Source organism: Phyllobates terribilis, unplaced genomic scaffold (assembly GCF_046119375.1).
Source record: "Phyllobates terribilis strain yellow unplaced genomic scaffold, ASM4611937v1 Scaffold_9__5_contigs__length_417890890, whole genome shotgun sequence".
Lineage (NCBI taxonomy): Eukaryota > Metazoa > Chordata > Amphibia > Anura > Dendrobatidae > Phyllobates > Phyllobates terribilis.
Window position 1 is genome coordinate 52,521,659 of NW_027362769.1, and position 14,860 is coordinate 52,536,518.

At 43.7% G+C, this 14,860-nt stretch overlaps 1 protein-coding gene across 1 annotated transcript in view; it reads left to right on the plus strand.

Annotated features, from left to right (window-relative positions):
* Positions 1-10,137, plus strand: part of BMPR2 (bone morphogenetic protein receptor type 2) — a 195,050-nt gene extending 184,913 nt beyond the window's left edge. The window contains exons 12-13 of the mRNA XM_073646461.1: positions 816-2,065; positions 8,718-10,137. Of these exons, the coding sequence (XP_073502562.1) occupies positions 816-2,065; positions 8,718-8,968 (1,501 nt within the window). The 3' untranslated portion in view covers positions 8,969-10,137. The remainder of the gene's footprint in view (positions 1-815; positions 2,066-8,717) is intronic.
* Positions 10,138-14,860: the final 4,723 nt, after the last annotated feature.

Here is a 14,860-nt window from a genome sequence, read left to right on the forward strand (position 1 = left end):
CGTACGGCGTCACAAAGCCGAAGCCAAGCAAAGAGCTCACCATTTGTTGTATGAAATGGGAATTCCCTCATTGATATGTTTTCTTGGCAGTAAACTATTAAACACATTGTAGACGGTGTCACAATGTGTCGCCACTATCTCTGGCAATAGTAATGATAAAACATATGTTTCAATTGGAAACAAGTCTGTTCTTATGTATATGTGTAATGACAGAAAGCAGTAAACAATAAATAACATACATTAACCAATTACACATCATAAATACTAGAAATACTAGCTGATAAGAATCATAACTGCAGAGATTACAAAATTCAATTTATCTATCTATCTATCTATCTATCTATCTATCTATCTATCTATCTATCTATCTATCGTATCTAGAGTTAGAAAAATAAAAGCATCTATCTATCTAGCAAAAAAAAGGGAACAGCACCATATATTCTAAATGCGGGTGCAAGGCCCCCACACAAATATCCGTTTGTTAGATAATACAGGCAAAAAAAGGCAGGCAGCACTCCTAAAAAGCTTTGGTGAGAAAAATGTGGACTTTATTCGCCCATATGGTGTGGCAACGTTTTGGTTGTGACCAACCTTTGTCAAGCCTTGACAAAGGTTTGTCACAACCGAAACATTGCCACACCATATGGGCGAATAAAGTCCACATTTTTCTCACCAAAGCTTATTAGGAGTGCTGCCTGCCTTTTTTTGCCTGTATTATCTATCTATCTATCTATCTATCTATCTATCTATCTATCTATCTATCTATCTATCTATTTATCCTAACAATAATTGTCTCTTTATTTGTTTTATCCCAGTAATCTTTCACAAAGTCGGCGAATCCCAAAGATTGGACCATACCCTGATTATTCATCATCTTCTTTCATTGAAGACTCTGTGCACAATACTGACAATATATTGAAGAACATCTCTTCTGAGACCTCAATGTCCAGCACTCCTCTTACCTCTGGTGAGAAGAACCGAAACTCCATTAATTATGAGCGTCAGCAGGCTCAGGCTCGCCTTCCCAGCCCAGAGACTAGTGTTACCAGCTTGTCAACTAACACTACCACTACCAACACTACCGGACTCACGCCAAGCACTGGTATGACTACAATTTCTGAGGTTCAGCACTCAGATGACGCTATTCATGGCATGCCACCCACTGGGCCTACTCCTGTGTGTTTGCAGTTAACAGAGGAAGATTTAGAGACCAACAAGCTGGATCCAAAAGAGGTAGATAAGAATCTGAAGGAAAGTTCAGATGAGAACCTTATGGAACATTCCCTCAAACAGTTCAGTGGGTCTGATCCTCTGGGTAGCACAAGCTCCAACTTGTTCTACCCACTGATTAAGCTGGCAGTGGAGTCCACAGGGCAACAGGACTTTTCACAAACAGGCAATGGTCAAGCTTGCTTAGTTCAGGATGTTCACCCTGCACAACATTATCCTCTTCCTAAGCAGCAAAACCTTCCCAAGAGACCTACTACCCTACCACTTAACACTAAATCCTCTGGTAAAGAGTCCAGGCTCAAGTTTGGCAGCAAACACAAATCTAACTTGAAGCATGTTGAGACAGGAGTAGCCAAAATGAACACAGTGAGTGCCGCAGAACCTCACGTTGTGACAGTTACCACCACAACAATTGGGGGCAGGACAGGCTATGTGAACTCTCAAGCTCCTATAGCCCCAAACTCTAATACAAACTTAGGACCCAGTACAAACTCAATGACACAAAGGGCCCAGGACATGCTGCAGAGCCAGTTTAGAGGTGAGGATAGCCGATTGAATATCAACTCCAGCCCTGATGAGAATGAGCCGTTACTGAGACGAGAGCAGCAGGTTGGACAAGACGAGTCTGTGCTGGACCGACTAGTGGAAAGAAGGGATCGCCCTTCAGAAAGCCGGGTGAACTCCAATAATAATAATAACAGCCAGTGTGTTGTACAAGACCCAGGGACGCAGGCTGCAGCGGTGGAATCCAGGCAGCGACATACAAGAAGAGCACAGAGACCAAACTCTCTAGACTTGTCCACCACCAGTATTATGGATAGCTGCAGCACGCAGAGTAAGTGGCATGTATTGTAATATGACTATAGAGCGCTATATTTTAGTATATTAATCAACAGCAATGTAAATATATATATTTTTTATAAATTTGTGGTATTTTAGTTTCGTTATTAAATGAAGAATCACAGTGATACACATATAAACCAAATATGTTAATCAGTCTTTTATGTATATTATTATATTTTATGTTCAATGTATCGGTGACCCTTGTATTTCCACTTTTCACATCAGCACTTAGTAACAGTTAAAGGGTTATTCCCATCTTCATAAATTGGGTATTGTTGGCTAGTGCTTTTAAATACAAGCCGTGTTGCAATATACTGTTCATTAAAAATATCGACATTTCTTGAGATATGAACACTTTTTTCTTTTGTTAACTGCTTGTTGCTTAGAAGGCCGACCACCACTCCTAGAAAACAGAACATGCACAGTGCTTACAAGCTCTTTTCTGTTGAGCTTGTAAGCACTGTTTTGAAGCTGGCCAGGACCATTGGAGCGCAGTATTACCTCCTAATTCCAGCCAAGTTCAGCACAGTGCTTACAAGCTAGACAGCAGTGGTGGTCGGTCCCTTTGGCAACAAGCTATAAAATAAAAGAATATTGCAATTGTGCTTGTTTTTACAAGTCGTAGCTGGCAATATCCATCTATGAAGATGGGAATAACTCTTTAATGTGGGCACTGCTAACAAATAATAATCGCTATTGTGCATGGACCAGCAGAAGAAATGCCTCTAAAGACCCATGTCTAATATTAATTGAATTGTCAACTTTGTAGTTGCCACCATAGTGGCAAGTTATTGGCTTATAATAGCGTTGTCCTCTGCGGGACCTTTCAGGTCCATTATCATGTCACAGTCTAGAGTCGGTCGGAAATCCATCCCTGCCTCTGTACTTTGCTGAATGCTCCTGCCTGGCAGCAATGGGTACATTCATTTGTCTGCAACCAGCGAGTTATTCTAACTATTTCCGCTTGTAAACACAGCGGTTCCAATAATAATGCTTAAAAGGGTTTAGAACCAGGGCTTCACAAACACAATTACTCTTATTTGTAGAATGAAGAAAGCAAAAGAAATGCCTTTACCAGATCCATTATAGTGACTGGAAAAACACTCAAATGTCAATAAATATGCTTTAGAAGAACTGAGTGCCACCTCAGTTCAAAAATCGAGTGAGAAATTTTCCATAAAATAAGATTTTTTTATTGCGTATATTAAAAACATGAACACGTATATACCAATGCAGTAAGAAACACTCCAAAAAATTCAACTGGTGAGTATAAAATAATTAACACATGAGCAACCACAGTTTTATGAAAGTGAGGACAATCCCTGTTAAGAAATGAGGATATAAATGTAATGACAGTCAGAATGCCGACCCTATATCTGTCAAAAACATAGACTGTATATCTGTAAATATCCTATATTCCTACTAACCCCTATAGTCACATATCTATGTAGAATTCAGAAAAAATTATTAATGAGGCCGTAATTCTGCTTAAAATAGGGATGCCCAAAGCAAAAAAAAAAGTAACTAACTGCATGTGAACACTACCAGGCCCAACAAACAAAAAGAATCAAAGTAACATAGCATACTTAGCTGTATGTGCACCCATCCAATAAATGCCCCAACATACGTTTCGCCTGTCTTCTTCAGGAGTGAGGTGAGCACATCACCTTCTAAAGAAGATAGGTGAAACATACTTTGGGGCGTTCATTGGATGGGTGCACATAGAGCTAAGTATGCTATGTTACTTTGATTGTTTTTGTTTGTTGGGCCTGGTAGTGTTCACATGCAGTTTACTTTTCTCCGCTTTGGACATTCTTATTTGCAGCAGTAGAGATCTAAAAATAAAGTTGCGATTCCAACAGCAAGCTAAAGTCTGTAGTGTATTACAGTCTATAGTCTTAATATGGCACATAGTGCAGAATATCTATTTAGATTACACAAGTATAACTTATTTCTCAGGTGTATGTTTTTAATGCTGACCGCTCTATTATGTTGACGTTTCTACACTTGCACATTATTTTCAATATTGAGCAGAATAGAAAAAATCTATAACCAAGTTTTTGGCTGGTACCTGTTGTGACATCACTAATGATTGAATCAGGTAAACTATTGTGATATCACACGTTTTAGTCTTAGCCAGGTACGCTGCTCTGACATTATACCTTTGTTTTATGTGCGGTAAACAGTTGTGACATCACAAGTGGGTTTCCTTCAAAGTTAGCGGCTGTGAGCTTCTGTGCCATCACAGGTGTCTTAAAGTTAATTAAACCATATCACAGCTGAGATTCAGGCACATCACATACAAGCTACTTTTAGGGTACATTACAAGCGTTCCTAAGAACCCTCTTTTCACGATAATTGTGCAGTCTAAACAGGCTGCTGATCAGCTGACATATGAGCAAAACGCTTATTCGTTGGGTGAAATGACCCAAAAGATTCTCATTCTCGGCAGCTCATCGTCCTGTATTAACAAGATCTGTGCCGTCGAGAACAATGGCAGTGTGTGCACACTGAGCCATCTATTACAGATTGCTCAGTACGTATCTGGAGCGCGGTAGGCGTGTGTAAACGGTCTATAAAACAACCGCCCATCTGTAAATATTTACTGATCAGCAGTCGTTTAACGCCACAAAATTGGCTAATGTAAGTGCATACTTAAAGAGGTTGTCCACTACTTTTTCATTGATGACCTAGCCTTATTAAATAAAGCTGGTGTTTTCTATGACAAACTAAAGTGGGTACGGAAAGTATTCAAACCCCTTTAAATTTTTCACTCTTTGTTTCATTGCAGCCATTTGGTAAATTCTAAAAAGTTCATTTTTTTCTCATTAAAGTACACTCTGCACCCCATCTTAACTGAAAAAAAAAAACAGAAATGTAGAATTTTTTGCAAATTTATTAAAGACAAACTGAAATATCACATGGTCATAAGTATTCAGACCCTTTGCTCAGCATTGAGTAGAAGCACCCTTTTGAGCTAGTACAGCCATGAGTCTTCTTGGGAATGATGCTTCAAGTTTTTCACACCTGGATTTGGGGATCCTCTGCCATTCTTCCTTGCAGATCCTCTCCAGTTCCTTCAGGTTGGATGGTGAACGTTGGTGGACAGCCATTTTCAGGTCTCTCCAGAGATGCTCAACTGGGTTTAGGTCAGGGTTCTGGCTGGGGCGGTCAAGAATGGTCACAGAGTTGTTCTGAAGCCACTCCTTTGTTATTTTAGCTGTGAGCTTAGGGTTATTGTCTTGTTAGAAGGTGAACCTTCGGCCAAGTCTGAGGTCCAGAGCACTCTGGAAGAGGTTTTCATCCAGGATATCTCTGTACTTGGCCGCATTCATTTTTCCTTCAATTGCAACCAGTCGTCCTGTCCCTGCAGCTGAAAAACACCCCCATAGCATGATGCTGCCACCGCCATGTTTCAGTGTTGGGATTGTATTGGGCCGGTGATGAGCAGTGCCTGGTTTTCTCCGCACATACCGCTTAGAATTCTCATTAAAAAGTTCTATCTTTGTCTCATCAGACCAGAGAATCTTATTTCTTATAGTCTGGGAGTCCTTCATGTGTTTTTGAGCAAACTCTATGCGGGCTTTCATATGTCTTGCACTGAGGAGAGGCTTCCGTCGGGCCACTCTGCCATAAAGGCCCAACTGGTGGAGGGCTGCAGTGATAGTTGACTTTGTGGAACTTTATTCAATCTCCCTACTGCATCTCTGGAGCTCAGCCACAGTGCTCTTGGGGTTCTTCTTTACCTCCCTCACCAAGGCTCTTCTCCCACAATTGCTCAGTTTGGCTGGACGGCCAGGTCTAGGAAGACTTCTGGTGGTCCCAAACTTCTTCCATTTAAGGATTGTGGAGGCCACTGTGCTTTTAGGAACCTTGAGTAATGCAGAAATTCTTTTATAACCTTGGCCAGATCTGTGCCTTGCCACAATTCTGTCTCTGAGCTCCTTGAGCAGTTCCTTTGAGCTCATGACTCATTTGGTCTGACATGCACTGTGAGCTGTGAGGTCTTATATAGACAGGTGTGTGCCTTTCCAAATCAAGTCCTATCAGCTTAATTAAACACAGCTAGACTCCAATGAAGGAGTAGAACCATCTCAAGGAGGATCACAAGGAAATGGACAGCATGTGACTTAAATATGAGTGTCTGAGCAAAGGGTCTGAATACTTATGACCATGTGATATTTCAGTTTTTCTTTTTTAATAAATTTGCAAAAATGTCTAAATTGCTGTTTCTTTTCAGTCAAGATGGGGTGCAGAGTGTACTTTAATGAGAGAAAAAATGAACTTTTTAAAATTTATCAAATGGCTGCAATGAAACAAAGAGTCCAAAATTTAAAGGAGTCTGAATACTTTCCGTACCCACTGTACATTGTATATTTTACATGCGGGCTAAATCCAGTCCAGATGATCTTCTGATATGTTATAGGAGCTCATACCAGTTTGTTGCTGTAAATAGATTTATTGGAAATCTGATCTAATAATATCAGCCCACTTTACTGACATGTTTCGGTCTTGGATGCTTAGAAAGTTGTGTCAGTTTTTCAGTGATAGAAATGTATGAGCCATGCTGTTTTTGAGGTGTTTGAGCTGTCTATAGACCTCTTATCCTAGAGATCAGTGGTGATCTGAGATTAGATTTCTGCTCATGGACTGATATTTTATTCTCAAAATTCTCAATTCACGGGTAAAACCTGTGTTCAGTGAATACAGATTTTCCCATTACTGAGATAGAAGATGGCAGTTGTTGCTCATAAAGTTTCATGGAGAACCATAACTGTTGTTTCAGGAGAACTTACTGCTAAATGTTTGTGCTGCCTCTAACTTCTCCATAGAATTATAAAATCACTCATTTTCATCTCCTATCTCAGTAATGTGAAAATTGTCTTCACTGAATACAGATTTAACAGATTTTACCCATGAATTGAAAATAAGCAACTTTGTAATATAGGTCAAATAAATTGGCTTCTTTCCCCTCCTCGACTGATCTTTTGCTTTCATGTGTACTATTGATTTATGAAATAAAAATTTAAATACTCTTTAAAAGGAATCTCTTATCAGGTTTCTGCTATACAATCTGAAAGTAGAATGATGTAGGGATAGAGACCCTGATTCCAGTGATGTGTCACTTAGTGTTATTATTATTTATTATTATAGCGCCATTTATTCCATGGCGCTTTACATGTGAAAAAGGGGTACACATAGCAAAAACAATTACAATTATCTTGAACACAATGTGACGGCGACTGGTACAGGAGGAGCGAGGACCCTGTCCGCGAGGGCTCACAGTCTACAAGGGATGGGTGAGGATACAGTAGGTCGGGGTAGAGCTGATCATGCAGCGGTATTGGTGGAGCGAGGGTTACTGTAGGTTGTACGCTTGTCGGAAGAGGTGGGTCTTCAGGCTCCTTTTGAAGGTTTCCACGGTCGACGAGAGTCTGATGTGTTGGGATAGAGAGTTCCAGAGTAGGGGGGAAGCACGGGAGAAATCTTGTATGCGATTGTGGTAGGAGGAGATAAGAGGGGAGTAGAGAAGGAGATCTTGTGAGGATCAGAGATTGCATGCGGGTATGTAACGGTATACTAGGTCACAGATGTATGGGGGAGACAGGTTGTGGATGGCTTTGTATGTCATGGTTAGGGTTTTGAACTGGAGTCTCTGAGCAATGGAGAGCCAGTGAAGAGATTGACAGAGAGAAGAGGCCGGGGAATAGCGTGGGGACAGGTGGATTAGTCAGGCTGCAGTTTAGGATGGATTGGAGGGGTGCGAGAGTGTTGTAAGGGAGGCCACAGAGCAGGAGGTTGCAGTAGTCAAGGCGGGAGATGATGAGGGCGTGCACTAGTGTTTTTGCAGAGTCTTTGCTGAGGAATGTGCGGATCCGGGAGATATTTTTGAGTTGGAGTCGGCAGGAGGTGGAAAGGTCTTGGATATATGGTTTGAAGGAGAGATCAGAGTCCAGGGTTACTCCAAGGCAGCAAGCTTGAGGAACTGGGGAGAGTGAGCAGCCATTGACGTTGATAGATAGGTCAGTTGGGGGAGGTTGAGTGAGATGGCGGACAGATGATGAATTCTGTTTTATCCATGTTAAATTTTAGAAATCTAGCAGAGAAGAAGGATGAAATAGCAGACAGACATTGTGGGATTTTGGTTAGTAAGGAGGTGATATCAGGTCCAGAGGGGTAGATCTGTGTGTCATCAGCATAGACTTAGTAGGCTGTGTGTTGCTGTTTTGATACAGTATTTTATCAGCAGGAGATTATCACTAGAGGACAAGCTTGCCTGATGCCTCCTAATCTTAGCTCGCACCCACCACTGATTAGCATCTTTCTGCAATGTAGACTGTACACAGAGCTGTGGTGTGGACGGGGTTATACAGAGCTCAGGATTCTGAGTTCTGCTATGATTCTATCATAACTGCTGCACCCAGTAAACTAAAGTGACACATTGCTGGAATCAGGATCTCTGACTCTAACTCGTGCTGCTGTCAGATTACATAGCAAAAATATGCTGACGGATTCCCTTTAAGTCTCATCAATTCTTTATAAACTGACTGGCAACCTAAAAAGGCTACTTTTACTTGTAGGAAACCAGTATAGTCATTTGCTTACATCCATTTACTAGACTGAATTTTTTTTTTTATATTCAGGTGAGACATTATCTGACAGTCGGGCTGGCTCAGGGGAGAAGATTAAGAAGAGAGTGAAGACACCTTACTCCCTTAAAAGGTGGCGTCCTTCTACATGGGTCATCCCCACCGAACGCCAGGACTGTGAAGTCAACAACAATGGGGGCAGTGAATCTTTCAGCCACTCAAAATCGAGTACAGCGGTTTACCTTATAGATGGTGGCACCTCCACCGCTGCCCTTTCTAAAGATGCCAGAATGAGCTGCTTGTAAATAATCCAATCATCTCTTTTTCCTTGCTCTTTTTTTAAGTTGGACTTTTGAATGCCTCCAAATCCAGTTCTTTTTGTATCACTGAATGACAAGAAGACACGAAACAAAAATCTATTTCTACCATCAAGTCTATAAACGGACTTGGTAAAACCCTCATGGATTTGGAGAAAACTGCATGCAGTTGCAGGTTTAAGTCCCTCCAAAGCCACAAGGGTCAGCTATGCAGATTAAACACACAGAGAAACGTTTTATGCTTCCATGGTTTCATTTTTACCATTTTTTGTTCTTTTAACGTTTGGAACACTTCTGCACGTATTGTTTGCCCAGAACATCATGTTATATGTATGAACATAAAATGAGAAAAGCGAGAAAGAAGACAAAGAAACGAAGCAGCACCTGATATCTCTCTTGTTTAAATGAGAAAGGACACAATACCTTTGACCATTGTGGTCTCTAAAATGTAAGCTGTAAGACAGGATAAACTGCCGCAGTCTTGTGCACGCAATTTTAATTTCTAAGCTGTGTCTAGTCTGTATGTTGATGTGTTTAGGGTGCGTTCGTCCAAGGAGAAATATACAAAGAAATGCTTATTTTCTGCCTTTTCTTTTAGTAGCAAAGACTTTGCACTTTTAGGTAAAAGCACTGCAAGTCATAAAGATAAATGGCTGCCTCCCCCTAAATTTTCCAGTTCCAAACCCCTATGTTCCAGTTCTGCTCCAGATTTTAGCCATTCATTATACAGAGTTGAAATCTCCACAGGGATTGGAGAAATAGAGACACGACATGACGAAATGATACAATTTAGTTGATAAACATTGGCCTTTCGAGTCAAATGTTTCCTTTTATCAGGCTTATTTGCGTATCGGACAACCATTCTTAGATGAGGACACACAGTGGGAGAAGGAGGATGCGTCTATTAAAGCTTTAAGGCGTATGTTTAAAAAAAAGTAAGAAATAGATTAAAAGATTATATAAATATATATATAAGTGATTATAACAAGAAAAGAGCTTATAAAAGTGATATTTTAGCCTATCTGTGCAAGAGTGAAACACTTGTTAACTGAGTGGATTACCCGGCTCTGGCTTTTGATGTACTTGGTTGAAATGTGCAATGGTTTATATATTTTCTGCCACGCTTTACTGGAAAATACACTTCACTAACACTAAATCACTTTCTGTCATGTTTGTGATTTTCTTTTTGTGGATATTTTCATTTCTTCAATCATTTCCCCCGAGCTGCTTTTTGTATCTGGAAGCCGCCCGTTGCTGGTTTTGTCCTGTGAATATGCTTTACTTTGTACTTTTAATATATACAGAATAAATGTATGCAAAATGCAGATTCCAAAACCTAGATCTGTCCTCATACCTTTAAAGAAGCAGTGACACCAACTATAGCTCTTATTGCTTGGAATTTAGAAGGCAAATATTAAGTATTTTCTAAACTTATTTTGTGTTTTATTTTCCATTGACATCAGGATAATGTATCATTCAATTGGTCAATATTTGCATAATCCATATGTTAATATAAAGGCATATAATTTGTAAAAAGCATACTGCAGAATTGGCCCAATTATAAAGAGCGATCTATAGCAGATCAGAAATAAGGGACCAGTAAATCTTGACTGAAGGTTAGCAGTCTACACACTTTCTGGCTTTAGGAAGTTCAGAACTGAACCCCTCTGAGGCGTTTTATCAGCATCTTTATCTAGTACAAGCCTCACTGATGAATCATATAGTGGCTTGTAAAGACCCCCATACATATTAGAATAATGTCAACTGAACACACTGATATCAATAGGCTCCACCGACATTCCAATGTATATGGGAGCCCTGGATAATTTTTGTTGGGGGAGATATTGATCCGGCATGTCTGATTTTGGACTGCTGATCATTTTGCCCTCCCCGCTGTCAGATATGATTGATGGCTGACTCATAAGAGAACACAGGAATGCTTGGCTGAATGAGGACTCCTACGTATGAGAGAGCTGTCCGAGATGAATATCGGCCGAAAAATCAGCCAGAGCATCATTCAGACAAAAGCTATCTCATGTGTATGGCTTAAAGCTGCATTTTCATTGGCCAGTAATCCATCGTTTCTAACATTAACGGCACATCGGTCACAAAAATTGCATAATGTGAATGGGTTGGCAACTGATGGGTAATTAACCATATAATCTGATGGATTATTGGTCAGTGTAAATGCAACTTTACTTGCTATTTTTTACTTTAGATCTTCTCACATGCCTGCTCCAGTTTGGCTAACCTGATTTGTGTAGTCTATATTTGCTATCTCAGGGGTTTTCTCAACACGAATCATCAAGAGCGCACCGCTCCCAGACTCCAGTTTCCTGCTTTGCTGGGGGTGGTCCACTCCTTAAGATTGACAGTCCAGACCAGTAGCATGGTGACGCTGCTGGACCGAATTGCACTCTCTCCCGGGCTGCTAGCAAAGGCAGCTTTTACTCAGCAGCATGGGAGAAGTGTAGGGAGGCTGAAGCTAGCCAGATACAGGGATTCTTAGGCTATGTGCCCACGATGCAGAAATGCTGCATATTTTTTCCGCATCTCCCTGGCAGGAAAAACGCATGCGGATTTTACATGTGTTTTTCCTGCCAGTTAGAAGCGTTTGTCAAGTGTTTTTGTATGTGACGCGCCCCTGGGCCTGCTGTGTCGCGCAGCGTCTCGCGCACGGGGGCTTACCCGGAACCGGATCAGATGAGGGTTGTAGTCTCCGAGTGGCGGGGACCCGGTCCGTGCCCAGGGAGTCAAACTCAGTGTGTGGCAGTCTTGATAGATGTTATTTGAATGTCGACTACGCCACCCGTTGATTTGCAGCTATGGAGCTGCCGCTGCAGGGCAGACCGCTGAGGCCGGTGTAGAATTGTGCAGCGTGATAGTATAACCCCCAACGGGAGGGGTATGGCCTCAGGGCAGCCGACGTGGAAGATGGGGGTAGCAGGAACCACTCAGAGACGGTGCGGTGTAATTCAGGGTCTTTACTGGTAACAACGATAGACCCTCCCGGAGTACTTGCTAGCGAACGGGGCCTGGTCAGTCCTTGAGCAGATGGGATCTCCCCTGGCCAGGCGGAGTTGTAGGCCTCCCAAACTGACTGTACTCTTCTGGCTACCTTGCTAGAAGCGGATATAAGTAGCCCACGTCCCTGAGTGTACCGTGTGGTGCTCACCCGTATGGCCGGTGACTCGGGGCCTTCTATTGGCTTCCGCTCCACGATGGCGGTGCTGGTCCCACACGTGTGACCGTGCCTTCGGGTTTCTGGGCCTGAGGACCTGAAATCCCCTGCCGGTCGGCTTCTGCTGCTGGGTAAGAGTTAGTCCCCACAGCCTCGGACGCCGGGTCCGGTAAGAAAGCTTCTCAGTCAGGGCGAGCTCTGCAGCTGCCAGCCCCTGACTCGTAGTAGTATTGCTCCCACTGAGCTCCAGCTGTTTCTTCCTATGACTGTTTCTTGTCTCTACTCTCCTTGACCCCTAACCCTGCTTCAGCCCCGGGTTTATATAGGGGAAGTTCTTCCCCTCCCAAGACTGGGCAGGAGGTGTGGCATGCACAGGATCCCTGACCAAAGGACCTCCCACCTGCTCTCAGACGTAATATCTCTATCACTGTGGCAACCAGACCCCTGGGGTGTCACATTCCCCCCTAGTGAAATTTAGTACTCCGGGACTAAACATATTTTAAGAAAAACATAACAAGGTATAACAATAACAATACAATAAGAAAAACACATAAGATGGTTACGGCGTGTCCGCAACCGGGTGCAGTCTTTGAAGAAAAGCAAGGTGTCCATTTCACCAAAACAGGGAGACGTAACCAGGTAGGGGGTCTGTCCTACCCCGAGTCCTTAACAGTCTTTAGTCCGTCCTGGGTTACGCTCCAACTATGTACACAGGATTCCCGGTAAATCCACCAAGGACTCCTACAAATAACTAGAAACACAAAATTATACACAAGCAACAATACACAGGTAAACATAAATAAAACAATTTATACACTTCAAATCCTCCACCGTGCGGGTAACTGGCCTCTAGTGGCCCTAGTGGACCTACGGAGCTGACTGCCTAGCCCTGAACTACAGGGTGTAGGAGCTGTCAAGGGTAAACTGGGCAGCTGTCTACCGGCTCTTTGGCTCACTAGGGATATGGCAGGCTCACTGCAAGCAGAGGGTTGATCCTCCTGGTCTGCGGGTGTGGGGTCTTCTGCCTCCTGGACCGGCTGTTCTTCCAGCTCTACCTGTTGCTCCGTAGGTGCTTGGGATGCTGGTTGGAGGAAGGTGAGTACGGGTACCACAACTGCACCATTGACTTGAGTCCAAGACCGAGGGAAGTCCCCGAGCACAGTACTAACCATATCTTCCCTTTCCTCTACGGGTCGATGGTCTTCTTGTTCCTCTTCAGGGTTCCTCAGTTGTTCGGGACACTTCTTCAGGTGGTCCCGGGATACAATAGCTGTGGTTTCCCCTCCGTCTTTACTGATGGTACAAACCTTCGGGTTCTCGTGGCTTGAGGGCAGTACGGTGTACGGGTCCTTTTCCCACTGGTCGTCCAACTTGTGGAGCCGTCTCTTCCTCTTCAAGACCTGCTCTCCGGGTACCAGGGGAACAGCGGGAGCATACTGGTTGTAAGTTTTCTCTTGTCTTTCCCTAGCCTGACAGAGACTTCGCTCCACGCTCTCCTGTATTCTCCGGTACTGCTGCTGCCTCTCTGTGTCCCAGTCTGTTTCTGGTGAAGTGTCCTCGGGTGTCAGGACTCCCATTTCCAGGTCAACAGGTAACTTACCAGGTCTTGCCCTCATTAGGTAAGCCGGGGTACAGTTGATGGAACCTACCGGGATGTGGTTGTATAGGTCCACCAGATCGGGCAACTTCTCAGGCCACAGACTGCGTTCTTCCAGGGGCAACGTTTTTAAAAGATCCATTATCACCTGGTTCATTTTCTCACAAAGTCCATTAGTTTGCGGATGGTAGGGTGTCGTCCTTATCTTCCGGCAGCCATACAGATTGCAGAATTCCTGGAAGACCTCCGCTTCAAAGGCAGGTCCCTGGTCCGTCAGCACTTGGTCCGGGTACCCGTGTGGACGGCAAAAGTGCTGCTGGAAGGCTCTAGCTGCTGTTTGAGCCGTTAAGTCCTTGACGGGGACGACAACCAAGAACCGGGAGTAATGATCCACGATGGTTAACGCGTAGACGTAGCCACTTCTGCTTGGGGTCAGTTTTACATGATCCAAGGCTACCAGTTCCAACGGTTGCCGGGTGACGATGGACTGCAGGGGAGTCTTCTGGCTGGCACGGTCCTTCCTTCTCAGGTTGCACGGGCCACAGTCTCTGCACCACTTCTCAATGGTTCCCCTCATGCCTACCCAGTGGAATCGCTCGCGCAGCAGGAACTCCAGCTTCTTCCACCCGAAGTGTCCAGCTCCGTCGTGGTATGCCTCCATCACCATGGCTGCGTCTCTTCGTGGCACCACTACTTGCCAGAGTAGTTCATGCGTCCGGGAGTTAACCATTCTGCGGCACAACTTCCCCTTGTAAAGGAACAGTCGACTCTTCTCTGCCCATAGTTGTTTGGCTTCCTCTGGAGCGTCTGGTTCAAGGCAAGCCTTCGGGTGAGTCAGCATCTCCTTCACCAGTCGGACGGCAGGGTCGCTGTCTTGCGTTTCCGCCCAGTTGTAGTGAGGTAAGGGGTTCAACGTAGCAGCCTGCTTACTCCTTACCCGGTAGGAATACTGGATAGTCCCATGACGGTGGAACGCAGGGAGTTCAACTTCTTCCAGTCCCTCCGGATCTTCTCCTTCGTCCGGCAGGTTGGGCATCCTGGACAGGGCATCCGCGTTGGTATTGGAGCGTCCGGCCCGGTATTTGATTGTGAACTCGTAGTT